Genomic DNA, 26,947 nt, shown 5'->3' with positions numbered 1-26,947 from the left:
GTTAAATTCATGGCTTGTGACAACAGATGGTAAATAAATATTGACCAAAGAAGAACATTAAGAGACAGAACTGCTTTACAGTTAGATAGAGATATCAGTGTTGCATGAGACAATGCAAGAAAAACTACAGCTGCATAAAACAAGTTTGTTTTTAATGTTTTAACCCTTAAAGTCCTATGATCTTCTGTTGATGTGGTCAGGCCGTGATACGTAAAGTCCTGTCACCATGTATCGAACACAAGCTACCAAAAACTGGCACGAGGTATCCCTGCCTCTTTGATGATGTTTATGGAGCCTGCCCAGTAGAAAATACAATATCTGGTAGTGTCTGGCCTGATTAGTTCCCCTAGACATGGTGGGGGAGAGTCCTCCCCTCCGCCATTTCTCCACCTCCCTCTGCTCCATTGCACCCTGTCCTCAGTGTCTCCTCCCACCCAAATCATCCCCCATACCCCCTCTAGACTGTATTGTCTGTTTGTGGCAAGCATACTCCCTCCTTTCCCCCCCCCCTCCTGATGACCCTCCCTCCCTATTCCCCTCTTATTTCTCTGTGATGTCCCACTCTTGCTCATAGTGAGTGGTGGCTTTTTTTATTTTTGACAGTCAACAGTGCAGTAACCATTAGACATATGAGGGTGAAATGTACATTTTCTGGTGTGTAAAATCAAGCTCTTCAAATCTGAGACCAAAATTTATTTTGGTGCAATTCTTTTCTCTCTCTCTCTCTCTCTCTCTCTCTATGTATATGTGAGGGGTAACAATTTTTGTTTTTGACAGTCATTAGTGCAGTAACCATTAGGCATATGACAGTGAAATATACATTTTCTGGTGTGTAAAATCAAGCCCATGCAAGACCAAAATTTACCTTGGTGAAGTTGAAACATCAGGCCCTAAATGTGGTTCTGGGGCTAGACAGGGTGAGAAAATTACAGTATTTAGTGGCATTTCTTTTATGCTGTCAGGTTTATTTTCATGAGCCAGCCTATTCTGGATATTATTAATTTCAAACTGTGATACCTTCAGCAAACTTCCACCTGAAAAATGGAGCAGTGATGTGGCGTATAAACTGGCTGGCTGACCGCTCCCCTCGTGGGCTAGCAAACTCCTGCGGCATTATGGTGAACTACAGGTATGACTAAATGGATGGCAGGGATTATTATTTTGAACTGTTATGTCAGTTACCATATTTATTTTGATTATGTGGTGCTGGTGGATATTTTTAAATTACTTGTGAACTGAGGATTGTTTTGGATGATGACACCCCAATTTATTCACAGATATGTTTCAGACGTGTTACCAGTACAGCAAGGTTACTACCGTAGTTACCTAGATAGATTATTTTTAAAAACTTTTTAGAGTTTTGTGAGTTGTCTTTTCCAACTATTCTTGCTTGACGGACACTGTACACTCCCACCCAAAAGTTCTCAAAGCCTTTAACCCGTACAATCCCGCCGTTGGCATGATGCTGACAGTACAAAACGTCTCAGTTAATCCCAGCGACGTGATGGTGCCGACAGCAAAATTTGAGCGCTGTAGCACGTCTCAAACTGCTTTAATCTAGCTAATTTTTTGCTAAGGAGTAGCTTAATGTATTGGCAACACTGTGTCCAAGCAGTTGTAGTACTGAGTTTGGTTCTGTGTGGGTGGGTAACATCAGCGTGCCACTGTCCATCATAGCATCAGCATGTCGCAAAAATCATGCCATTTTTCCGCCTCATTGGGCTGGGGGAGGCTGTTGAAATTGTCACATGGACCCTTCTGTCCCTTCATTTAGTGATTCTTCAGAAGAGAAAGACCTGGATGCCTATTCTGGGGAGGAATATGAGCCAATGGAGGACACTGAGAAAGGGGAATCCCCCATTCTGCTCCCCCCCCCCCATTCTCTCTCATCCCACCCAGCTGGGTGGGAAAACGTTGCTCACAGTTTGGGAAACTGGGCAAAAAACATGACAGACAGCCATCCTGCTCTTATTTCTCCTATAAGGAGTGCTTTTTTTGGCTTTTCCTTGACTTATATGTCCTTTTGGATTGTTTTATGCAATAAAATTTTTTCCATTTTTGGTTGGGGATTAGGTGGGTTTAAAATTGCAAAAATGCCTGGTATGGTATGGGTTAAGAACTATGCATTCTGAGAAACAGGAACGAAGTGTTTAGAAACAGCTCTCAGTGTGTGTAGCAGGTGGTAGCCCTGATTAACCATTTTATACGTGAATGGAAGAGTTACCTGTGGCTTATATCCCATGCCTGTTGTGTAATCATAGCACTTTCGTCTTTGTCACTCGATAGTCATAATTCATAGCCATTTTAATGAAATGTTGAAGTGTCACAGTAGTAAATACTCAGATTATTCCACCATAGCATAAATAGTTAATTGTATTTGATGGGAATATATTACCTCAGAATGCTCTCTTCCTTCAGCTGGTTAAAATAGTCTGATGTCAGCCAAAGTGTTGTTACTTTTGTATCGTAATGATTAAATTATGTTAGGACTTCAGCTTATGGGAATGGCTAATGATATAGGTGTGGTGCGTGGTTCCTTTAAGCGGCTCATGTACTTAGATGCATCACTCAACATTGTTTGAAAATGCAAATCATATACTGTGTAGTGGTTGCTTCATGGATGCCAGATATCCACATGGGGCACCTCACCTCTCTGTGGTTACTTATTCACTTCTAACACCCTTCATTTTCATTGATTAATAGTACTACGGGTATCAGAAGTAAACTATGCCACATGTTTTAGGAGTGTACAGTACTGTGACACAGCTTACTTCATCAGACGTGATTAATACATCGAATGCACTAGACATCACTGTATTGGCTTGGAAGTGCATCATGAGAATCAGGCATACCAACCATTCCGAGATGACAAGCTATGTTACACTCATTTTCGCATCCATCATGGCCCAAGCTTTCAGAGCTTGTCAGTGAGAGTTTACATTTAGTGTTTTAAAGGAAGTATTGTGTAAATTATCTCATTTTCTTTCCCATACACTCTGGACACATTCAAAACTCCAGTTTGCCTCTTTAGAGCTACTGCACCTCAGCCAGTAGAGTCTTCTATCATATTTTCTTCAAATGCCATGTTACTCATGCATAAGCTGAGTTTTTAAAGCAAGATATAGAAACAAGTTGGAGGGAGTTGATCATTCTAATGTAATATTTTCAAGGGGCTGAAATATTTGCAAAGATGAAACATTGAGCAAGTTGTATTATGCTGTTTACTTTTAATTCAGATTATCGATTTAACTGAGTGTGAGAGAATTGGAGTATGGATGGGGTATATGCGTGAGAGTAGGTGAGAATGAGAGGGCAAAAGAAGGAGTGTGTATTGTTGTAACAGATGGAAGGAGAATATAAGAGAGTATGGATCAGTTGGCTCAAGGACTGTGTGGGTAAGATTGAAAGTTGAACTACAAATGTGGGCAATTGTGTGTGTGTATGTGCCAGTGCAAGATCATGCAAGCAGAGCAAGAGAAGAGTTCTAGACAAATGTGGAAATGTGCATGGAAAAGTTTGAAAGGAATGAGAGAGTGTTTTTGATCAGAGATATGAATGGAAAAGTAGGGAATGTGAAGGTGGATGGAGTAGTTGGTGAGTGGGGTGTGCCTGCAGAGGTGGATGAGAATGGCAGTGCTTTTGTGGACTTTTGTGCTGGGAAGGAGTTGATGATAGCCAGTATCCTCTTCAGGCACAAAATGGCCCATAGATATACGTGGCAAATGATGAGAGGGGTGGGTGGTGAACTGAATGAATGGATGGCAATGATTGATTATGTGTGTGTGGATGACAGGATGAGAAAGTGTGTAATGGATGCAATAGTATATAGAGGTTGGGGGAGTGGACTTTCTGATCACCACTTGGTGGTGGTAAGAATCAGTGTCCAAATGAAATGAAGAAATAGATGAAAGGAGGAACAGCAGGAAGTAGTTCATACAAGGAGGGTGGAAAGGTTGCAAGAGGATGGAAGAAAGACAGAATATAAGAGGGAAGTGGAGGAGTGATTGTGTAAATATGGATTGAAGCAGATGGGGGACATGGAAGGTGTGTGCAAGATATTCACAGAAGAAATCTGTGCAGCCTGTGAGGTGGTGTGTGAGGGTGAAGAGAAGATGAAAGGGGGTGCAGGGAACAGCATGGTGGACTGAAGAGGTGAGAGAGGCTGTGGCACATAAGAAGAAAGCATATAGTGAGTGGATGAGAAACAGGCATGGAAGAAGTTGAGAGATGGTAGAGAGACTTATATGTAGAGAGGAAGAGAGAAGTGAAAAGATCAGTAAGAGAGAGCAAGAAGAGAGTGGATGAGGAATTTGGAAGGAATTTGAATGTAAAGTGGAGGGAATGTAAGAAAATATTCTGGAAAGAGGTAAAGAGAGTTAGACAGGGTGCCAAAGAAGTTAATTGGGGAATGAAAGACAAAAATGGTAGATTACTAGTGGAGAAGAGAGAAAAAGTGAGCAGATGGAGAGAACACTTTAAGGAATTGTTGAACATAGAGAATGAAAATAATGTGAGTGTAAGTGGCTGGGGAATGGCTGGGAGATGGAGTGATGTGAGAAGAGAGGAAGAAATTAGTAGGATGGAAGTTGTGGAAGCAATGAAGAAAGTGAAAATTGGGAAATCCCCAGAAATTGATGGAGTGTGTGGTGAAATGCTGAAGCATGGGGGAGAAATATTAGTAGAATGGATGTGGAAGATGTGCAGATTGGCCTGGGAGGAACCTAAGAGTCCTGGAGGATTGGAAGTCAAGTATAATAATTCTCCTGTACATAGGAAAAGGTGAAAATGAAGTATGTGGTAATCTATCTATCTATCTATCTATTGCCAGACGCCTCAATCCCGTTTGGGGTGGCCACAAACAAATCGCCTCCAAGTCGCCCTGTCCCCCGCCATTTCACTACCCTGCTCCCAACTCACACCCCCCTCTCTCATATACCTCTCCACCCCATCCCTCCATCTCATCCTCGGTCTCCCCCTCCCACAGGGGCATTTGTCTTCTTAGTGTAATAGGAAAAGTATATGGTAGAATACTTATTAACAGAGTTAGGGAAATAAAAGAGGAATTACTTGGAGAAGACCAGGGAGGTTTTAAGAAGGGAAGAGGTTGTGTAGATCAGATATTCATTCTTAGATCTTTAGTGGAAAAGTTTGTCGACAAGAGAAAGAAGTTGTATGCTGCCTTCATGGATTTGGAGAAAGCATTTGACAGGGTGAATAGACAAAGATTGTGGGAAGTATTAAGAATATACAGTATGGAGTAGATGGGAAGTTGCTGCATGCTGTGAAAAGTATGTAAGAGGGCACTAAGGCTTCAGTGCATGTGGATAGTGACCTGAGTGAATTTTTCTATTTGGAGGTTAGATTGAAACAGGGATGTGTCATGTCTCCGTGGTTGTTCAATTTATATATGGATGGGATTATAAAAGAGCTTCAATGTAGGGCAGTGGATGTTCGAGTGGCCATAGTGAGAGAGGGCAGTGTTTGGAAACTCACTGTACTGTTGTTTGCAGATGATTCTGTGTTGTTAAGTGAAGACAAAGGGGAGCTGCAAGGCTTGGTGAATGTGTTTGGGAGAGTGTGTAAGAATTGGAATCTAGAGGTGAATGTAGGGAAGAGTAAAGTGATGGTCTTTGAGAGAGGTGAAGCCAGTGAATGTACAGTGAGGTTGGATGAGGAAGAAATGGAAAATATGAGTACATTTGAGTACTGTACTTGGGTAGTGTGATAAGTAAGGATGGAAGTTTAGAGGGTGAAGTGCTTGAAAGGGTACAAGGAAGAAAGGTTGCTGGTTCCTTGAAAGCGGGGATAAACAGGGAAGTGAGCGTGGAAGTGAAAAAGTTACTACATGACAGTTTTATGAAACCAACTCTAACGAATGGAAGTGAAGCTTGGACCTTGTTGGACGGACAGAAGTCAAGAGTGAGAGCAGTGGAAATGAGTTATTTAAGAGGATCATGTGGAGTCACATGGAGAAACAGACTGTCAAATGAGGAAGTGAAGGAGCTTTGTGGTGTGGATGTGGATGTGATAGGAAGTGTTAGGAGAAACACATTGAGGTAGTTTGGCCATGTGGAGATGATGGAGAGTGAGAGACTGACGACAAGAGTGTATGTGGGTGAGGTGGAAGGGGGGAGAGAGAGGGGGAGGCCAAGGATGAGATGGAGGGATGGAGTGGAGAGGTATATGAGAGAGGGGTGTGTGAGCTGGGAGTAGGGCAGTAAAATGGCGGGGGTCAGGGCGACATGGAGGTGATTAGTTTATGGCCACCCTTATGGGATTATGGCATCTGGCAATAGACAGATAGATAGATAGGTAGAATTTAAGTACAGTGCAGTAGAAAACTACATATCTGAAAAACCAGTTTCCTAAAACCAGCATGTTAGGAGTGTAATGCTATACAGTAGTGGGGCTTGGGCAGTAAAGGATATTTGTTGGCACAAATATGCAGAAATGAGAATGATTAGATAGCTGTGTAGTGCATCTTTGAGTGACATGCCTGGGGGGTTAGGATTATGAATTAAGAATTGAGAGGAAGACTGGGACATGAACATATTAGTGATGATGAGAAGGTGTTCATTGGGCAGATTTGGACATATGGAGAGGATGAAAGATGATGGCTAGGTGCAGAGGGTAAGGAGTGTGATTGCAGTGATTGTAATTGCAAGAGACAGACCAAAAAAGACAGGATGAGGTCACAGAGTGTGACCTTTGAAATAAGGATCTGAATAGAGTGACTGCTAAAAGTCAAGGAGCATGGAGAGCCATCATTAGGTGATGGAGGTCAATGCATGCATGTTGGAACCCTTATAAAGAGACAGAACAATATGATTATGGAGGAATATACTGCTTGGGTGAATCAGACTGAATGAAATCATGACGACCAAGAGTGAGACCTCAGTAACGTAACAAGGCATGATCATTTCATTAACATAAAACACGGATGGATGAACATTCTTTAATATTATAGAAAACAAGGTCAGTTTCCCAGTCCAGAGAGAAATGAAAACTGCATAGTTTGCCTGTCAAGTGACTTGAGTCTACATGTTGGAGAGATGGTCAAACAATAACTCACTGTCCAAATTGTTCTATCAGGGACTGTACAATATGATGTCTGCCAGAGGTAGGTTGGAGAGAGTAAGGTGCTAGATTTGTAAGCAGAAAGGTTAGCAGGCACAAGTGTTTCTGGCATGACAATAAGTGCTGGAATGGTAGTGTTACCATTATGGCAGCTAAGAGATGATCGAAAAAGTCTTTGGGTTAGGTCAGGTAAATGACAAAATAATGACCGTCAGACCAGTATAATAGTTGGAAAAAATGTGATGTCAGTGTTCTTGGTCTATGCCTCACAGTGTATAGGTATGCATGTAAAAAGGATACTTTTTATGACAGTCTAATTAAAGTTGTGTAAACAATACCTGCGATGATGATGGTGATCACATATGACCACAAACAAGTATATACAGGATGTGTGCATGGTGGTTATGGCTGTGGTGACTGAAACCCAGAGGGTATGAGAATTCTGGAATTCACAGATGTCATGAAATTGTTCTTGGTAAAAGCTGCTTTCTGGAAAAAAATATAACAAACATCAACACATTGGTCAAGCAATGTACTTAACAATGTTTAGTAAATAATGCTATGTACATCAGACAGAAACAGGGTAGACAGAACATATGCTGGTTACTCAACAGTGACAGGTCATGTGTTACTTTGTATTAAGCTAGTCTTAGAAACACCGAGACCAGATAGCTGCAGACTGAAAAAAGGAGGCCATTAGGGAACAGTTTCAGGCACGGATTATATTTGCACTTGAGGCCATTAAGTAGATGGAATAGGAAGGAAATGAAGTATACTGAAGGAAAACCACATAAACATAATAGACAAGTCTGTGAATGGAGTAAGGGTATTACAAAACACGGAGAAACCTGGTGGTGGAGTGAGTCAGTAGAAAGTGCCATACCTCTAAATGAGAAACATGGACTGTGGAAGGAATGGAAAGGGGTGGTAGGTAGGACTGGTACAAAGAAGCAAAACAAACAGCAAATTATGAAGTATACAAAGCAAAGGAGCTAGCTGAGAGAGAGAGAGAGAGAGTTTCATAGTTGTATTAGAAAATATTGATTCATTTTCATTTTTAAAGGCTCCACCATGCTTGCATGTGTCGGCCTTGGTCTCCTAATGGTGGCTCTCCATGCTGCACGATCCATTGCAGCCTCCCTGTTCAGTCTCTTAACCCTGAGGTCACACTTAATGACCTCGTCCCATGTCTTTCTCGGTCTACCCCTCATAACCCCACCCCCAATATTAACACTTCTCACCTTCCTCACCCAATTATCATCCCCCATCCTTTCCACATGTCCAAACCATCTCAATCTACCTCTCCTCATCACAACACCAATACACTCCAGTCCCATCCTACCTCTCAACTCTTCCATCGTAAACCCAGCCCCTCCAGGCCTTGGACGCAGGGACACACTGCACATCCACCTAATCATTGTCATTTCTGTACATCTGAGCCAGCGAATATCTTCATCCTTCACTGCCCAGGTCTCACTACCATACAGCATCACACTCCTAACACATGCTGCAAACAAAGACCCTTTAGCACGTAGGGAGAGTCCTCTCAATGTCAGGAGAGGCAACAGCTCCCTGAACTTCTTCCAACCACTTCTCACCCTAGCCACAGAGCTAGCTCCAGCCCCACCTCCAGCACACAACATGTCTCCCAAATAACAAAACTCTTCCACACACTCAAGAGATTCACCAACAAGTTCAATCCTTTCATGTCTGACAATCTCCACCTGCTCACTCCGACACGCCGTACACATAAAATCAACATTATCTCACAGTCTACCTCTGATACCACTACATCTCTTATGCACCCATTTATCACACACACTGCACGAGATGGAATTACTTCCCACGCCCTTGTGGCAAACTGCACATGGCCGCTCTCCCTCATCTTTGACAGTACTGCCACCAACCCTAGATATCATCACTTTTGTTTTATCTGCATTTACCCTTAAACCCTTGTGCCCCATACCATCTCTCCACTTCCTAAACCGTTCCTCCGCCTCCCTTTCGTTCTGCAATCAACACCAAATCATCAGCATACAACAACTCCCACGGGAGTCCGTTTCTAAAGTCACGTGAAAGGGCTTCAAGTACCATGATAAACAATATGGGACTCAAGACTGACCCCTGATGCACACCAACATTCACGGAAAACTCATCATTCAAATCTCCATTCACTCTTACCTGGGTGTGAGCACCCACGTACATAGCCATAACCACCCTAACCAGCCACTCCTCCAAGCCAAGCTTTCTCATTGCCCACTTCACCACCTCTCTAGGGACTCTGTCAAAGGCCTTTTCCAAATCAACAAAAACAAAATAAAGATCCCTTCTCCTACCAATATATTTTTCCTGAAGCTGTCGAACAATGAATATGGCATCAGTGGTCCCCCTACCTGGCATAAACCCAAACTGCATCTCATCAATATTCACTCTTTCTCTAATCATACCTTCTAAAACTCTCTCCATTACCTTCATCATCTGATCTAAAAGCTTTATACCTCAATAATTTCCTCTTTCCAGGGCATCACCCTTCCCTTTATACACATTTACATTTACGCTCTTCAGCCAATCATCTTGGACAACACATTCAATAAATAATCCCATTTATCAGGTCAGTGACTAAACTCACCCCTATATCGCCTGAGGCCTTCAGCATTTCGGCAGTCAACGCAGACACACCTGCAGCCTTCCCCACCCTCATCCTGCCTATTGCCTCACTCACAGTAGCAGTATCAATCAAAGGCCAAGGGCCAGACACTGGATCTGCTGGCTCCAAACCTTCCCTGTCCCAGTCAAACTCCTCATTCAACAACCGGTTATAATTCTCTCTCCATGCATCTTTAATGTCCTCACTGCTCACCACTACCCTTCCTTCATCATTCTTCACACACTGCTCACCTATAATATCCTGATTATCCTTCTTCACATGACCTGCCACCCTAAATATCATATTTTTCCATTCCCCATGATTTAGGTTATCAAGTAATAGTCTGCGACTCAGACTTTGCTCTGTATACCTCTCTTCTAACCTTACGCTTGGCAGCCAAATATTCCTCTTTGCTACCTCCCTTCTTCCATTTCTGGAAAAGCCTTCTTTTCTCCTTAACTGCAGCTTCTACACCCTCATCCCACCACCAAGTTTCTTTATGTCTTGGTGGTCCTCTTGTCCAACCGCATGTTGCATCAGTAACTCTCAAGAAATTGTTCTTGAGGTCTCTGTACTGTTCATTAACGCCTCTGTCTACAGCTCCCTGTTCAGCCACCACTCTCCTCAACTCACTATAGAAGGCATCCCTTACTACTTGGTTTTTCAGCTTCCATATTTTCCTTCTAGGTACATAAGTCCTCTTTTTCATCACTTGTTCTTTAAGCACCATATCACAAATCAATAGTTTGTGCTGCTGCACACACTCCTCACTTCCTATAACTTTAACATCCCTCACTAACCTCCTATCAGCCCTCCTAACCAGAAAATAATCTATCTGACTACTATTTCCCCCAGACTCATACGTAATTAACCTACTGTCTCCTTTCCTAAAATATGTGTTGCACACAATCATGTCCGTTGCCTCCCCAAACTCGAGTATCCTTTCCCTCTAATATCTGAATGCCCAATATCCGAACATCCCTACTAACCGGACATAATAGTCCTGGGATCCAGTATTCCCAAAATGGTCCGAAAACCGCAAAAAAAAAAAAAAAAATCCCGCCCGTAATTTGAACTTGGCGCATGGGGCATGGGACAGCTTTTTTGTGGCGCGTCATTTCTCCGACGTCCGATAGAGTGCCCCTGGATCCTCCCCACTTTCCGCCTGTCTCTCGCCGCGAGTGCACGCTCGTCGTCATTGCTGCCCATGTGCTCGCTTTTGTGGTGGTGCCTTACCTGCTGCAGGCACTCCTGCTGCTCTCGTGCCTCTTATTAGTGTGTGTGATGATGGCCCCGCCGCCTGAGAAGAGGAAGAGAGTGGTGTTGACTCTGTAGAAGAAACGGGAGATATTGGAGAAAGTAGATGCAGGGTGGTCTTCTTCCCGCATCCTCCGCGAGTTCAACCTGGCCCGATCTACTTTGTTCGATATCAAGGGATCCCGAGACAAACTCATGCAGTACACGGCTGACTTCTCGTCGAGAAGCAAACACAATGTGGAGAGGAAGGTGATGTTTACTTCCAAGTTTGCTGAAGTCGACCGCTCCACATTGATGTGGTGTTGACAGCAACGTGCTGCTGGTGTGGTGGTACGTGGTATGGAGCTGAAGGCTGCTGCTGAGAAGTTCGCCAGGCTTCACGACGTCCTAGACTTCAAGGCATCCGAGGGTTGGCTCTTCGCATTCAAGTTACAGCATGGCCTTACCAACCGTAAAGTTCATGGCAAAGCTTTGGACGCTAATGAGGATGGAGTTGACGAGTTTCGGCACAAGGTGAAGGGCTTGATCAACAGGGAGGGCCTCACTCTCGGTCAAGTCTACAACGCTGACGAAACTGGTTTATTCCATCGCTCCTTACCAACGAACACTCTAGCCGAGGAGACGAAGAAGCATGTACCTGGCCGCAAGCTCTCCAAGCAACGGATATCTGCTTTGTGTTGTGCCAATGCTAACGGCATGCTCCGGCTTAAGCCCGTTATTGTTGGCCGCGCAAAGCAGCCTCGGTGTCTTCGTGGGGTGATGGATGTCCTTCCTGTCGTCTGGTACCATTCTTTGAAGGCATGGTTTACAGCCTAGATCTTCAAGGACTGGTTCCACTGCCACTTCGTCAAGGAGGTCATACATTACCAGACAGAGACACTGGGAATCCCGTGTGACCAGGTAAAGGCCCTCCTTCTCCTCAACAGTGCACCTGCCCACCCGTGCGACAAGGACTTGGTGGCTGAGAATGGCCGGATTAGGTTCATGTTTCTGCCACCTAATACGACTGCTCTCATCCAACCAATGGACCAGTGAGTGATCGTGGCAACAAAGCGCCTATACCGATGGAAGTTCCTGGACGAGGTGATGGTTGTTCTCAAGGACGAGGACGAGCACAGGGAATGATGGGACACGCAAGGCCAGCGGACTTTGGAAAACCTTCGCCGCTACAACATCAAGTCTGCAATCTACAACTGGGCCAGTGCATGGAAGGAAGTCCCTGTCAAGACTCTAGAAAATGATTGGTCTCATCTGCTTCTCGGAACGGATGTGGAGTACAATTTCCTAGGTTTTGACGTGGATGACTTCCATGCACGTCTACTTATGCATGGCGACAATGTTGATGTGGACGATGTGCGTGAGTGGTTGGATGACGATGAGGGCGATCCTGGGTATCAGACCTTGTCTGATATCGAGATCGCATCTTCAGTTGCAGGTGTCAGTACCCAGCTTGAAGATTCCGATGAGGACGGCGACGATGATGTGGACTCCTCTCGGCATGACACAACTCCAGCCATCCCCAAGCTGAGCGCACTCCGGGAACACCTAGAGTTCGTTCTTGACTACCTGGAACACCCGGACTGCGACAGGGAGATGGGGCCCTTGGGACTTGTGGAGAAAGTGCGTGCTTTCAGGGAGCGCATCATCACTCGTCAGAATCGTTGTTCCTTGCATCAATCAACGATTGACAGTTTTTTCAGGCCCTTGACCCCCGCTGTGCTCAGCCCTGGGTCCACTCCGTTGCCTCCCCAAGACCGGCCCTCATGCTCCGAGCCACAACCCAGCACATCAGCCACGGTGGAGTCACCGCTCGACGTGAGTTTGTATCTGTCTTCAGAGTCGTCTGCAGTGGGTACGCCATCACCACAACCCAGCGCCGCACCTCTAGGTCACCTGCCAGTGATACTCTCGGACTCTGACAGTGAATAGACGCCAAGAACTTCTCCACTAGACCACACAGGAATTTACAGTGTTGTGCAGTGAAAAAAACAGTGCATTGTGTTAAGGATTTACAGTTGTGAGCGAAAAGACAATTTTTGAACTAAATTTGACATAAATAGACTTGTGTGTTTTTGCTTTAGAAAATGGTTATAAGAGTGGAAAAAGTTAAAGTGCAGAGAGCAACACTTATTAAGTTACAATGGAGCATAAGTTAGACAAGAGTGCACACTATGAAGAGAATGGACATCTGAGTGCGAATGACTAAGTTCAGTGCAAGACTTCATGAACAGTGTACTGCAAGTGCTTCAGGAAATCCTGCTTACTGTCAGAGTCTGAGAGGAGGCAGTTATTCATTGAGATGGCCATGGACTTTCTGTAAGTAGGCAGAATGTTTCATACTGTACTCTACTGTATTTTCCATACTATACTTACCTCAAACACCTCATTTCACTCTTTTACGTCCCTTATTGGTGTGAATATGCTGTGTCTTAGGTGCTGTGCATGTGCAGTAGGAAGGTGTTTTTCTGAGTTAGGCTAGGTTAGGGTCCATAACTACCAGTCCAGGAGCCAGGGACTTGTAAGTACCCAGAATGTTGAATATTGTATGAACGTACCTCAAAAACCTCATTTTATGCTTCTTTTGCATTTATTTCAGTCTTTTATGTCCCTTATTGATGTGATTTGGGTCTTAAATAGGTGCTATGCATGTCCTGAGGGAGTTGTATAGGTGTTTCTCTGAGTTAGGATCCATAAATACAAGGCCATAAGCTGGGACCCAATGTCCAGACAGGACCACTATCCGTACCTGCCTGTGGCTCTATTACATTGGATATTGGAGGGATTACTGTATATATATATATATATATATATGCATAGTTGCTAACGGCCATACCACGTTGAGTACACCGCTTCCCATCCGATCAGCGAAGTTAAGCAACGTTAGGTCTGGTTAGTACTTGGATGGGTGACCGCCTGGGAACATCAGATGCTGTTGGCATCCCTACGTGTCAAGTGGGGTTGGTGGAGGATTAGTGCCCCTCCCTGTAAAACAATTAACTCTAAGCCCTTGGCCACCCCGTTTGGGATACATGGCGTCTGGCAATGCGTGACAGAAATAAATGGAGAGAAATTGTGAATGAATAAGTGATGACGCAGCCCTGAGGGGATATTCTCCCGCATTTGGTCTGATCAGCTAGTCAGTTCAGGTGCGGGTAAGGGGATGGGTCTGTTATGATGTGGCAGGGGTAAACCAGTTCTGCTGTCGGGCCCTGCTGCGGATGTCACTGATTGCATTGCGCAGTTGACCCTTGTGCGGTGTGATGCGGTGAGGATCTGTCCGTCCTCCCCTTTGGGGCTAAGATGCGAATGAATGTGTTTGAATGGATGAGTAAATGGAGAGTAGTCGTCCTGTCTCGGCTACCTTCCTTTCCTTGGGGGAAGCAGCCTAGGTATATAGATAGATAGATATATATATATATATATATATATATATATATATATATATGTATACAGTAATCCCTCCAATATCCGATGTAATAGAGCCAAAGGCATGTCCGGATAGTGATCCTGTCCGGATATTGGGCCCTAGCCTCCTGGACTTGTACTTATGGACCCTAACTCATAAAAACACCCATACAACTCCCTCTGGACATGCATTGCACCTATTTAAGACCCAAATCACACTAATAAGGGATATAAAAGACTGAAATAAATGCAAAAGAAGCATAAAATGAGGTTTTAGAGGTGAGTTTATACAATATTAAACATTCTGGGTACTTGCAAGTCCCTGGCTTCAGGACTGGTTTGAACTGCCAGTTTGCAGTCCACAGTTAATCCTCTGCACTCTAAATTCTAATTTCTTAACACTGCACAACACTGTAAATTCCCGTGTGTTCTAGTGGTGAGGTATTGCAGTTTATTCACTGTTTATTCACAATAAACAAGCACCTGTGGCTTGCATTGCTATAAGCATACTCTCGATTGGAGTTAGGCTGTGACTGTTGATGATGGCGGGGTAACAGAGTTGCCAGATCGCAATGGCCATATTACCAAACTCCTCAATTTTCATTACCATTTTTAATTTTCATTACCAAATTTGTAAAGGTAGCATCTTTTCTTCACTAATTATGTGCATAACATATCACACCTTCTATTCACATCTTTAGTAATGGCCGCTGCAATCTTACAATCAAATGAGGTGGTACCTCGGATTGCCACCACCGGCAGGGTAGGGCTGGAGGCACAGGGTCCTCCCGGTCGCCATCAAGCGACTGTGCTGGCAGCGACCGTTGCTATTTCCGGGAATGCTCGTCGGCGAAGAGGTGACGGTGCGGCCTTATTGTTTACCAACATCCGCGGCCTTACCACAAATTTAAACTCAGTTCATTTTTTCCTTCAGTCCATATTCCCTTTGGCCCTTTTCCTCACAGAACCACAAATCTCACCCTCTACCGATATATCTCCATTTTGTTTTCCCGGTTACCATCTCCTTACAAACTTTCGAAACAAGGGCGGCACCTGTTGTTATATCAAATCCCAATATGCAGTTGATACTATTTTAAACTTCACTTCATCCAGTTTTGATTACTCATTATATAAATTAAATTGCCAAAACATTACCAAATATATCTGTGTAGTTTATCGTTCCCTCAATGCTTCTTCAGAACCCAGTGTATTTGATTCCATATCCACTCAGTTGAGTAACCTTGACCTTGCCCTTGGCAATGAAATTACCATTTTGGGTGATTTTAACATACACAATGTTGAATGGTTATTGCATTCTGCCCAGACTGACAACGCTGGTCTAGAATGCGAGCTGTTTGCGGAATCGTTTAATCTCACCCAGTTAGTAAAGCAACCAACCAGAATACCTGATAATCCTGACCATAATGCCCATCTCTTGGATTTATTCTTGACAAATAATCCAGATCAATACAGGATAGAGGTACTGTCACCACTTGGATCCTCTGACCACAATCTCATCAAAGCCTCATTAGTTAACCCTCCTACACCTCCCCATTCCGAACCTGTAAGGGTGACCCGATGGCACTTTGACAGGGCAGACTGGGATGGATTTAGAAATTATCTTGCTGATGTTCCATGGCAGTCTTTCTTCTCTAGTGATCCCAATTCTACCCAGTCCCACATTTGCGACTTAATACTAGCTGGTATGGATTTATTCATACCAAGTCAACAATTCACTAAAAGATCAAACTCTCCAAAATGGTTTGATGGCAATTGTGCCAGAGCAACAGCCCAAAAGTCATTAGCATATAACTCTTACTTAAAATCAAAGACATCTGAATCACTCTCCCAATTTAAAATTGCTGGAAATCATGCAAAAGCTGTATTAAATCTATCTAAATCAAACTTTCTTCAAAAGCAAGCATCAAAACTACTTAACAACCCTAATGACAATAGAATATTCTGGTCAACTCTTAATTCTTTCAATAATAACTTTAACAAGTCATCTTCCACTCCACCACTAAAATCTTCAGATGGCAATATTACAAATGACCCACGTGGGAAAGCTGATATCTTTGCTAGTACCTTTGCAAGAAACTCTACCATAGATGATACCAGCCATATTGTCTCAGTACTGGAACTTGATTCTCCCGAAATTGCCCCACTTAAAATACAGACAAGATTCGTAAAATCCATCCTAGACAATTTACCTACCAACAAAGCTCCAGGCCCAGATGGAATTCTGCCAATTGTTTTGAAAAAGTGTTCCCCTGAACTTGCCTCTGTCCTAGCCAAATTATTCAGACTATGCATACGTACTTCTTTATTCCCAAATTCATGGAAAGAAGCCATTATCCACCCAGTTCCGAAGAAAGGAAGTTCGTCTGACCCCTCCAATTACAGACCAATAGCTGTCACATCTTCTCTTGGTAAGGTATTTGAAACTTTAATTAATAAGCATATTGTTAAACATCTTGAATCCAACAACTTAATTAGTGATAGACAATATGGTTTTCGCCACGAAAGATCCACCATTGACATACTCAATCTCTTAACTCATACCATCCATCAATCAGTCGATCTTTTGGGAGAAACTCATGCAGTAGCTCTTGATATCTCCAAAGCTTTCGACAGAGTATGGCACCGTTCCCTGCTGTCCAAACTCCCTTGCTATGGACTAACGTCTTTTGTTCCTTTGATTTCTTCTTATCTTAGTGACAGGAAAATAAGAGTAAAAGTAGATGATGTATATTCGAATTTCCACTCAATTAACGCCGGCGTGCCGCAGGGATCAGTTCTGGCGCCAACCCTATTTCTGGTTCATATTAATGATCTCTTATCTGTCACTCACAATCCCGTTCACTCATATGCAGATGACTCAACACTACATAGTTCATTCACACTCAGACATCCATTTACAAAGTCTAATATCTCTACCTCTCAACTCAGTACAGCCATCTCCATAAATCAAGATCTAGCTACAATCAGTGAATGGGGACAAAACAACCTTGTTTCTTTTAATGCTAGTAAAACTAAATATATACAGTTTACTAATAGACAGATATTGCCAGATTCGTACATTACCTTCAGTGCTACTAATATTCCCATCTCCAAAAGTATTAAAATTCTTGGTGTCTCACTTAACAGTGCCCTCAGCTGGACCTCTCATGTCAGATCACTTGCTAAAACCGCCTCAAAGAAACTTGGATTATTGTACAGAGTCCGTAACTTCTTCGCCGATGAGCAGTTAGCTATAATTTATAAGAGTCATGTGCGCTCTCAGCTTGAATATTGCTCACCCTTGTGGAATGGTTGTGGAGAGGTTGCATTAAGACAACTAGACAAAATTCAGAATAAAGCTGTTAGAATCATTAACAACCCTGCCATTACATATAAACTACCTCCCCTGCAAGTAAGAAGGAATGTTGCCTCCCTTGCATTATTTTACAGATATTTTTTTGTCAAATGCTCAGACGAAGTTGCGTCCATGGTGCCACCTCTCCATGCCTTCCCTCGTGCTACACGGGCATCTGGTAGCGCTCATGACTGGAATGTCACTCAACCATATTGCAGAACTTCTGCCTATCAGAATTCTTTCATTCCCCGAACTGCATCTCTCTGGAACTCGCTTCCCCAGAGTTGTTTTCCTCCAAATTTCAACCCACAACTGTTCAAGTCTAACTGTTACAGATATTTTATGAATAGAGGACACCAGTAATCTGGTGTATGGATTATTTTTTTTTTCCCCATTTGTTTTTCCTTCCTCCGTTCTGTTATTAAAAAAAAAAATACAGTGTATATATATATATATATATATATATATATATATACTGTATACAAGTGGACAGGATGTTGATTATTACTACGCTATATAGGCTACCAAATTAATCAGAGAGAGCAAACAATCCACCATCTCCATCCTGTGTATCCTCATATATGTGAAAAATCCATTTGGTAATGCATTATTCTGATTCATTACCAAACGAATTTTTCATTACCAAATTGGCCCACACTTGGTAATGAAAAATACCAAATGGCAACCCTGAGAGGGGAGGGGGGAGGAAGGAAGGGGTGAATGGACCATGGTGTAACAGCTGTTCGGTGCCACGCGGCAATTTCAACTTACAGGTGGGAAAAAAGTCAGATTTTTTTCTAATTTTTTGCAGTTTTGGGCCCATTTTGGGAATACTGGATCCCGGGATGATTATGTCTGGTTAGTGGGGATGTTCGGATATTGGGCGTTCGGATATTAGAGGGATTACTATATATATATATATATATATATATATATGGTAACTGGGGCAGTCACCATCCACTCAGTGTAGTGCTGCTTTTGGGTGCCTTCCATTTCCTCTCTTGCTTCCTTCTTTCATTCCTTCCAGTACCTGTAAATGAGAAACGTGGACTGTGGAAGGAATGGAAAAGGGCGGTAGGTAGGACTGGTACAGCTAGTAGCGCAGCACCATCAATTTTATCTCTGTACAGGCACACAATCTTTTAACCGCCAAGCTTGGGACAACCTGAGGGTTCCAGGTTTCAGGGACGTTCCAGTTTTTGGAATGGGCCTAAAGTCCAATACGGTAACACCAAATGTTCTCTGTAATTAAGTACAGTACTTGCAACCCATAACTCAGTAGTATCATTGATAAAGCTTCAGTCACTTGTACAGTTACATAACTAAGGTATTTCTCTAACTATGCATTATATCTTCCTTAATCTTCAGTAAGTTACAATTACAAACAGTAAGTGGTGAAGTCACCATACATCGTATTATCTTCCACAGTCAGTAACATCATTTTTCATGATTATCATTTACATACATAATCACAACAAGGATAGTGAAGTGAGTATAAAATATTTTAAAAATTGTATATTTTATTAATTCTTGAGGGAAAAAAATCAGTAAGTCATATGTATGACTTGTCTCTCCACCCCTTGCCTGGCCACCAACACAGCCATGTCATGCTTCATCCATCCTCACATAGCCACATCACCCATCCCAGCCACATTTCCAACCTACAGTCAAGTCGCATAAAACGCAAGTTTTTAAGCCATGGTTTTCTTATTCACAGCATGGTTCCCACTCAGAACTGAAAGTAGCAGAAGCCACGGTTATATGCTTAAAGTGCAGACTTTTGGCGCCAAAGTGACGCATTTCCGTTGAGATTTCCATGGCGCGTGTCTGTGCCGCAAACCGCGGCTATGAGCCATTCACAGGCAAGCATGACAAGCAATGAGAAGCCAATCATAACCCTTCCTTGGCAGCAAATACATGCACTACTTCCCTCCATTGTTTATTCCTGCACCACCTGCTGCGAGAGTTGCCCTGAGTGTGGTTTCTGAGGACTACCTGGCCTTGTTTTTGTTCCCTTACTTGCTCTTCCAGCGTGGTATGATGCCAGACCACAACCGGCCTAAGACTGTGTTGCAAAAGGAAGAGAAAAAAAAAGCCAGCACTTAAATACGACCAGAAAATGGATGTTATTTTGTCGCATAGATAATGGAAAGAAAAAAGCACAAATAGCTGCTGATTATGGCATCAACAAATCGAAGAAGAAGCGGGGCTGAGGCAGCGGCAGCATCAGGCACCACCACACTCGCCTCATGCAGAGAGACCCTAGTTTGCCTCTAGCCTTGGAACCCCTACCCCCACTTCATCCACTTAAGCATTGTTGTCGGTCGGAGTCAGGTAAGATCCTTTGATATTGTTTATTTAATGTTTAATGTTCTTTATTCCCAGTAATATATGTACTGAAAAATTGTTTGAGTGTGTGCTAGTGTTTGCTGGTGACCAGGTGGGTGTAGGTAGGGTGATATGTGGCAACTTGGCCAAGAGGCCAGAACCATAAGTATTTTTTCCCATAAGTTATGTTATTTATAAACCACGGAATTTCAAGAGCACGACATTGGTCCAGAACCATATTGCCGCCAATTAGGTGACTGTAATAAAGTAATAGGCACAACATTGTACTACAGTGGAATCTCATAAATCGTGGCTTTGTGGGACTGAGCACACACCGCCATTTGAGAATTCCACAAGTTAGATATAACTAATCTTATGGGGAAAATTGCCTGTGGGTCTGTCATCTCGGAAAAGTTGCCCTATATACTCCCAAACCCACATCGAACTGGTCACCAGTGAACACTGACAACCTGGAAAAGAAATTAGTAGTGCATATTTAATGGGAATGAACAATATTGTAAGATTCTTACCAGACCCTGACTAACGACATTGCTTGAATGGACAGGGGGAGGAGGGGAGGGGTTCCAAGGCTTGAGGCAGACTGCGGTGTCTCAGCATGAGACGAGTGTGCTGCTGCTTCATGCTGCCACATCTGTGCCACTTCCTCCTCATCAGTCTCCCCTAAGAACCCCTCAAAGTGTGGAGACAATGAAAGTGGTGTTGTTGTCGCCCTCAGCTGCCTGCTTGTCATCATGAGTCGTTGGTGCATTGAGATTAATTCTTTACCAAACAGGTGCCACCTTTCCTTATTTCCTGTTGAAATGAGTCTTTCACAGTTGTCATTATTCCTGGATTACCACAGCTATCTATCTATCTATTGCCAGATGCCTTAATCCCAAAAGGGGTGGCCACAAACATATCACCTTCACGTCACCCTGTCCCCCACCATTTCACTGCCCTGCTCCCAGCTCACACCTCCCTCCCTCATGAAGCTGCCTCAGTCTGTACTCATGATCTAGTTCAAGTTGTTTCACTCATACTCAAAGTTGTCTCATTTGCAACTGAATTTAGGCTAATTTAGGTTGTGCATTGCCACTCACATTTGAGGTAGTGTATTATAAATACATCTTGACGAGTGCATTGTTGCTGTGAATAGGTGGCTATCGTTCCAAAAGCTCAGGATTCTGATCGTCATCAGCATCAGCATTTCTGTGAACAGATGGTTCTTGTTCCCTGAGCTCAAGACCAGTTTGGGTAGGATCAGCTTCAACATCTTCACTTGCCCCAAACATTGTTTTTTAAACTAGGCTGAGTAAATTAGTCTTATTAATACAATATTACTGGAAAATCTTACGCCTTAAGACCCAAGCAGCCAGCTTAAACTCACATTTACAGTAGTATCCTCTACCTCAGAGGGTCTAGGCTCCCTTTGCTGAAGTGCTTTTACATCTTCATAACTCATTAGCACCATAATTGTTAAATAATTAGATTCAGAGTGGTGGTAGGTGGTGGCAGCCATCATCCACTCAGTTTGATGTAGTGCTACCTACTTCTTCCATCATTTTTGTCATTCTTTTTATGTGTCTGCCCCCCTCTCTTCCTACTTCTCCCATCTTTCCTGTCACTTTTTATGTCTTCTTTCCATTTCAGGTGGCTTTGCATTGAGTGATAGGCCTAATGGTTTCCTGTAAGCCAAAAAACCATTTACGGTGCTGGGTGGTAACCACATAACCAAGCCATTCATGTTCCCTACGTGTCAACAAGTGGGTTGGCAGAGGGTTGGTGCCCCTCCCCATATAATAACTAACTCAGAGACAAACGGCCACCCCCTTTCGGGATTATGGCGTCAGGCTGTAGATAGATAGGTTTAGAGCAAAATCACTTTGCTGTCCTGGCAGAGGGTGTCATTTATTTCTGTTACAGACTGTGCAGTTAGATTTCTGTGTCTAGTGGTTCAGGTCAATGATTGCTCAAGGGAAGGTAATAGGAAACTTGGACAACTAACATTGCTTCTACAATTTTTATACAGCCCATCATGGAACTAGATTTTTTTACATATGAAACAGGTGCACAGTGGGGCACTTTTAACCTAACAAGAATCACTTACTGTACAAACTTACTCAAAAAGATCAGTCATACATTTCTGCCAGTAGAGTATCTTAGACACTAAGTGGGAACAGGTATGTTGCCAGTCTGCTATATAGAAATTAGCATAAATAAAAATTCTTAACTTACAGTACACCAGCTTGGAGTACTTCATGTAATTTCACTAAATAACTTAAACTAATGAAAGCAACTTGGAAGAGGCTGGACCAGAGAAAGAGTGCCTCTTGGACCTCTAACCACTCTTGATATATCCAGGTAGCCATGCCTACTCTCCTTTTCTGACCTGTTGTCAGCAGGGTGTTTATTGCATTTTGATCATTTCCTTAAGGGAGTGATCACAGTAGGTCATTCTTGCAAAGGTTAACTACAGCATTTTGTGAGGAGCTGTCCTCCTCTTGTTCCACCAGTCATCACTTGGTTCAGAATCAGCATCCTTTTCCTTGCTTGTAACCTGAGACGGGTTGACCTGCCAGATAAAGGTTTCTCTGTTATCATCAGCAATAATGCACCTTCCAGACAGGGTCACAGTTGAGCAAAAACACATAGTCTGGGAACTTGAGCCAGGGTTCAGCTGAGATACATCTTAGTTTTAGTAAATCCACTGTGGCTGATGTCTCAGATTAGCGGCCATTGATAGCAGGCTAGTGACATCCCACATAGCAGCAAACCTAAAGTTAACGGTTAGATGGTGGTTAGCCAGTGGTTTGGTTAGATTTAATGTTTTACGGACGTAACAAGCAACGAGTATGCTGTGTACCAGAGTTTTTGTGGACTTGGGCAAACCTTAAGATTATGTTTCGATAGTGGTTAGACCATGGTTTGAGTAGATTGAATGGTGTGCAGACATTAAGTTAACCATAAGCTTTTACCTGAGTTTTGTGAACTTGGGGCAGACCTTAAGCTGATGGATGGCATGTGGTTATCCCATGGTTTGGTTTAATTTAACAGTGTACTGATGTTCTATAAATGATAAATTTATACCCAAGTTGTGTAGACTTGGACAGAAATTAGGATGAAGCAGGGATCCCTTTCTTAGTAAACCTTTGATAATATACAAGTATATATTTTGTTTGTACCATAGATTATGATTTTTTTTTTTAATCAGTCATCTCCTACTATGAGTAAGGAGCTTACTTAATTCATTTATTCTAGCCACTGAGTAAATATTACTTTTATTAGCTAACTGACAATTAGCAAACAATTGGAAATTTGCAGCCTACAAATAGTGTCAAAGATTGGTTACTAATGTTATTTTACTTTGGAAAAACTGCCACAGATAGATTGCAATATGCATCTATAAGGTGCAAACAGTTGCCAGCACTACAAATGTACACCCAAAATTCATAATTTTGCACAAATTTTTCAAGACCATCTGGTGGTGTGATTGGTTGGGTGTTGAGATTGTGGCATATGATGGGGTATATGCAGTGGTTTGAGTCCCTGACTGAGTCATGAGTTTTATCTTTTTGGGGGGAGGGGGGGGGGATATACACTGCCAGGAACAGTCTAGCCTTAAGTGGGTAAAATTTGATTTACCAGTTTGAGCAAATTGAAATTTGGGTTTGTTACCAAGTTTATCGCAAGTTCAGTCCTGATTCATTAACTGTTTAACAATGCGTTAACTATAAAAAAAAAAAAAAGTTTTTATAAGTCATTGAAAACTGTTAAATGTTAGCCCTGGTTTACTGGCACTGTCAACCCAACTTTGAGACGACCTTTTTTGTTAAGGGGGATAACAAAGACCGTAAGAAAACATTTTACCCATGTGATCATCTTAATGTGTCACAGATGGCAGCTAGATATGAGCATGCAGCAGACTTTACATGTAAATACTTAACATATTATTCTTGGAAGATAATTTTGTGTAGTCCAAGAAATGTGCCTTACTGCAACCCCTATCCAAGAAACCTTGACTCACCATTGAGAGCATGTTAAATTATTGCTCTGTCTCTAACTTGTCATTCCTGTTTGAGATCATGGAATGGGCTTGTGTCTTCAGCTCCAACCACTGCTAGAATTAACCCGCTGCGTGCCGGCTATTTCTAGCCCTATGGGTCACCCCAGTGCCGGCCATTTTTTGACCTTTTTATTTTTGGCTAAAATTTTAGATAGATTTTGATGTGGAAACCGAATTTTGCCGTTAAAATGCTGACTGAGGCTCGGAAATGAGTTTTATTCAGTCTGGTATGCTTGTATATAGTTGCTCTCTCACGCTTACTACATACCTGAGAGAAAGCTGTTTTCTACGTAAGTTATACTCAGGTATTTATGCTGGGAAGGTATAGCAGTGTTCAGTACACTTTTCTGACTACTTATTACTTCAGCATCTATCACAATTTGTGTGTCTTTCTCACTGTGAATGTATTATCTTACACTTGAAGATAGGTACAACCTGACTTCATTACGTACAGTCCTGGCACCTACAAGGTATTTACAACTTGACTTCACTAGATAGTCCTTACACTTACAAGAAAATATTTACAACTTAGACTTACTTGAAAATATTTACAAAATGCCTTGACTATGTACAGCACTGGGTGAGGCACACAGGCAGAGTGAGGCATAGCGTGCGTGAAGGGGGGAGCGAGTGAGTGTATGGCCTTGACAGCCTGGGGGATGGTAGAGGAGCAGTTATCTTACATGCCTGCCAGTCTTTACCCGTGAATCTTTAAAAATGCGGTCACAGTGAAGTTTTTTATTTTAGACCGTTTTAAAACGGCACTGGTACTGGCTGCGCAGTTATGTCAGACCATTTTAAAACGGCACCGGCACGCGGCGGATTAAATGGAATCTTTCGCCTTCTCATGTCGGCATACAGAAAATATCACTTATCTGAAACTCTGTGTCTATCTATAGCCAGATGCCATAATCCCCTAAGGGGTGGCTGTTTGTCTTTGAGGTAGTTATTTTACCGGGAAGGGAGCTAACCCTCCACCAACCCTCTTGTTGATACATAGGGAACATGTATGTTTTGGTTATATGGTTACCACCCAGTGTTGTAAATAGTTTCCTGGTTTACAGGAAACCATTAGGCTTGCCACTTAATGTAAAGCCACCTGAAATGGAAAGAAGCGTAATAACAAGTGATAGGACAGATGAGAGGAATAGGAAGGGAAGAGGGCAGACACAGAAAAAGAATGATAAATGTGAGGAAGAAGTAGGCAGCACTACATCAGGTAAGTGGATAATGGTCACCACCACCTACCACGGTGTCATTAGCATAAAAGTGGTAGACCACATCATGTACATCTATCAGAGACAACAAGCTACTAGTGGACAGAACTCTGTAGACAGAACTGGAGCTAGAGTCAATCCTTGAGGAACTCAAACAGAAGCTGAACTGGGTCTGTGTAGGAGTGGTCCACTACTACTCTCTGAGATCTGTCAGACTCATATGACCTAAGGGACAGAAGAGGACTGTCACGAACACCATAAAAATACAAATCATCAAGCAATAGCTGTAATCAGCTGTGTCAAAAGTTGCAGAAAGATTTAGCAAGACATGATTGTGATAATATGAAACTGCATTTTCACAAATTCTTAATGATTTTATGGATAACATGTGCAGTGGGATGTTCTTTCTCTTGGTCTTGCTAGATCTTTCTGCAATTTTTGACACAGTAGATCACAGACTGTTGCTTGACAATATGCACTTTTATGTTGTTCATGACAGTCCTTTTCTGATCCTTGAGTCATACGTGTCTGACAGTTCTCAGAGAATAATAGTGGACCACTTCTACTCAGACTCAGTTCACCTTCCGTTTGAGTTCCTCAGAGATTGACCCTAGCCCAAGTTCTGTCCACAGAGTATACTAGTAGCTTGTTGTCTCTACTAGATTTACATGACGTGGTCTATCACTTTTATGCTAATGACACTCAACTTTATGTTAACCCTCTCATGCACGGATAAGTTTTATAAGTTTTACAGGACATGATTTTATCCCACTGCCCGCCCCACCAGCCCGCCCGTGTGTCACTGAAAACATATATTCTCACTGTATTTTCGCCACCCTAACCTCAATATATTGCCATGAAACCTACATCATCTTATTTGCCGATATTTGTTATAGCCCATGAACAAAAAAAAGCAAGAAAGATACGAATAAAAGTACATTAGGCTGGTGTGAATAAACATTTTGGAATGTCAGTCTCACTTCCCAGCATCCTAGTTTGAATGTTTTCCATCATACAGAAAAATGTTACTAGAAGTTTTGATAGAGAATTTCATCAGCTTGCTAATGAGAAGTGTCTGGTTGTGATATAATTTGTAGTTTTTGAGAAAGTAGCCAAAAACTGGAAGCCATTAACCCCTACACCGCGGGCTTGTTTACCAATGACTTGCGTGTGCCGCGGGGTTATTTGGGCTCCGACAGACTCTCAAAAAATATTTGCCAAAAATCAGTTATTAGTCCTAGAATAATAAAATTATATATGCTTATGGCACATACCTTCAGCTTTCTCCTGGAATGATTGTTGAGCCTTCGTCAGTTACCGTAGGACTTGTGGAGACCTCTGAAGTAGGGTAACAAAGTCTCCACTTTACACTTCCCGACAACCCGTAATATGATTACCACAGCCAGATACAAACACTATAAACACTATTCTACAATTTTCAAGTAGTTTGGGATCCATACTAAAAAAAAAAAAAACACTGTGAAAGCAATGGAAATTACGAGCGCGTCTGATCATCGCACTGGCACTAGTTCGCTCTTAGTAGTCTGTCATTTATTATTCATAAAACCCCTCACACTTTATATTTCTATTACTGTATA

General features: G+C 42.6%; 1 protein-coding gene and 1 non-coding gene across 2 annotated transcripts in view; both read left to right on the top strand.

Annotated features, from left to right (window-relative positions):
* LOC145392702 (malonyl-CoA decarboxylase, mitochondrial-like) overlaps window positions 1-26,947 on the top strand; it is a 203,782-nt gene that overhangs the window by 149,618 nt on the left and 27,217 nt on the right. Inside the window, exon 10 of the mRNA XM_080267005.1 lies at window positions 1,024-1,129. Within this exon, the coding sequence (XP_080123131.1) occupies window positions 1,024-1,129 (106 nt within the window). The remainder of the gene's footprint in view (window positions 1-1,023; window positions 1,130-26,947) is intronic.
* Window positions 13,801-13,919, top strand: LOC145393227 (5S ribosomal RNA). Its single transcript, XR_013896179.1, has one exon. It is a non-coding gene; the product is annotated as a 5S ribosomal RNA (ribosomal RNA).

This window comes from Coenobita brevimanus, chromosome 23 (assembly GCF_032717465.1).
Source record: "Coenobita brevimanus isolate Jiangsu-jjx chromosome 23, ASM3271746v2, whole genome shotgun sequence".
Classification (NCBI taxonomy): Eukaryota; Metazoa; Arthropoda; class Malacostraca; order Decapoda; family Coenobitidae; genus Coenobita; species Coenobita brevimanus.
This window is presented reverse-complemented; position numbering and strand designations above follow the sequence as displayed.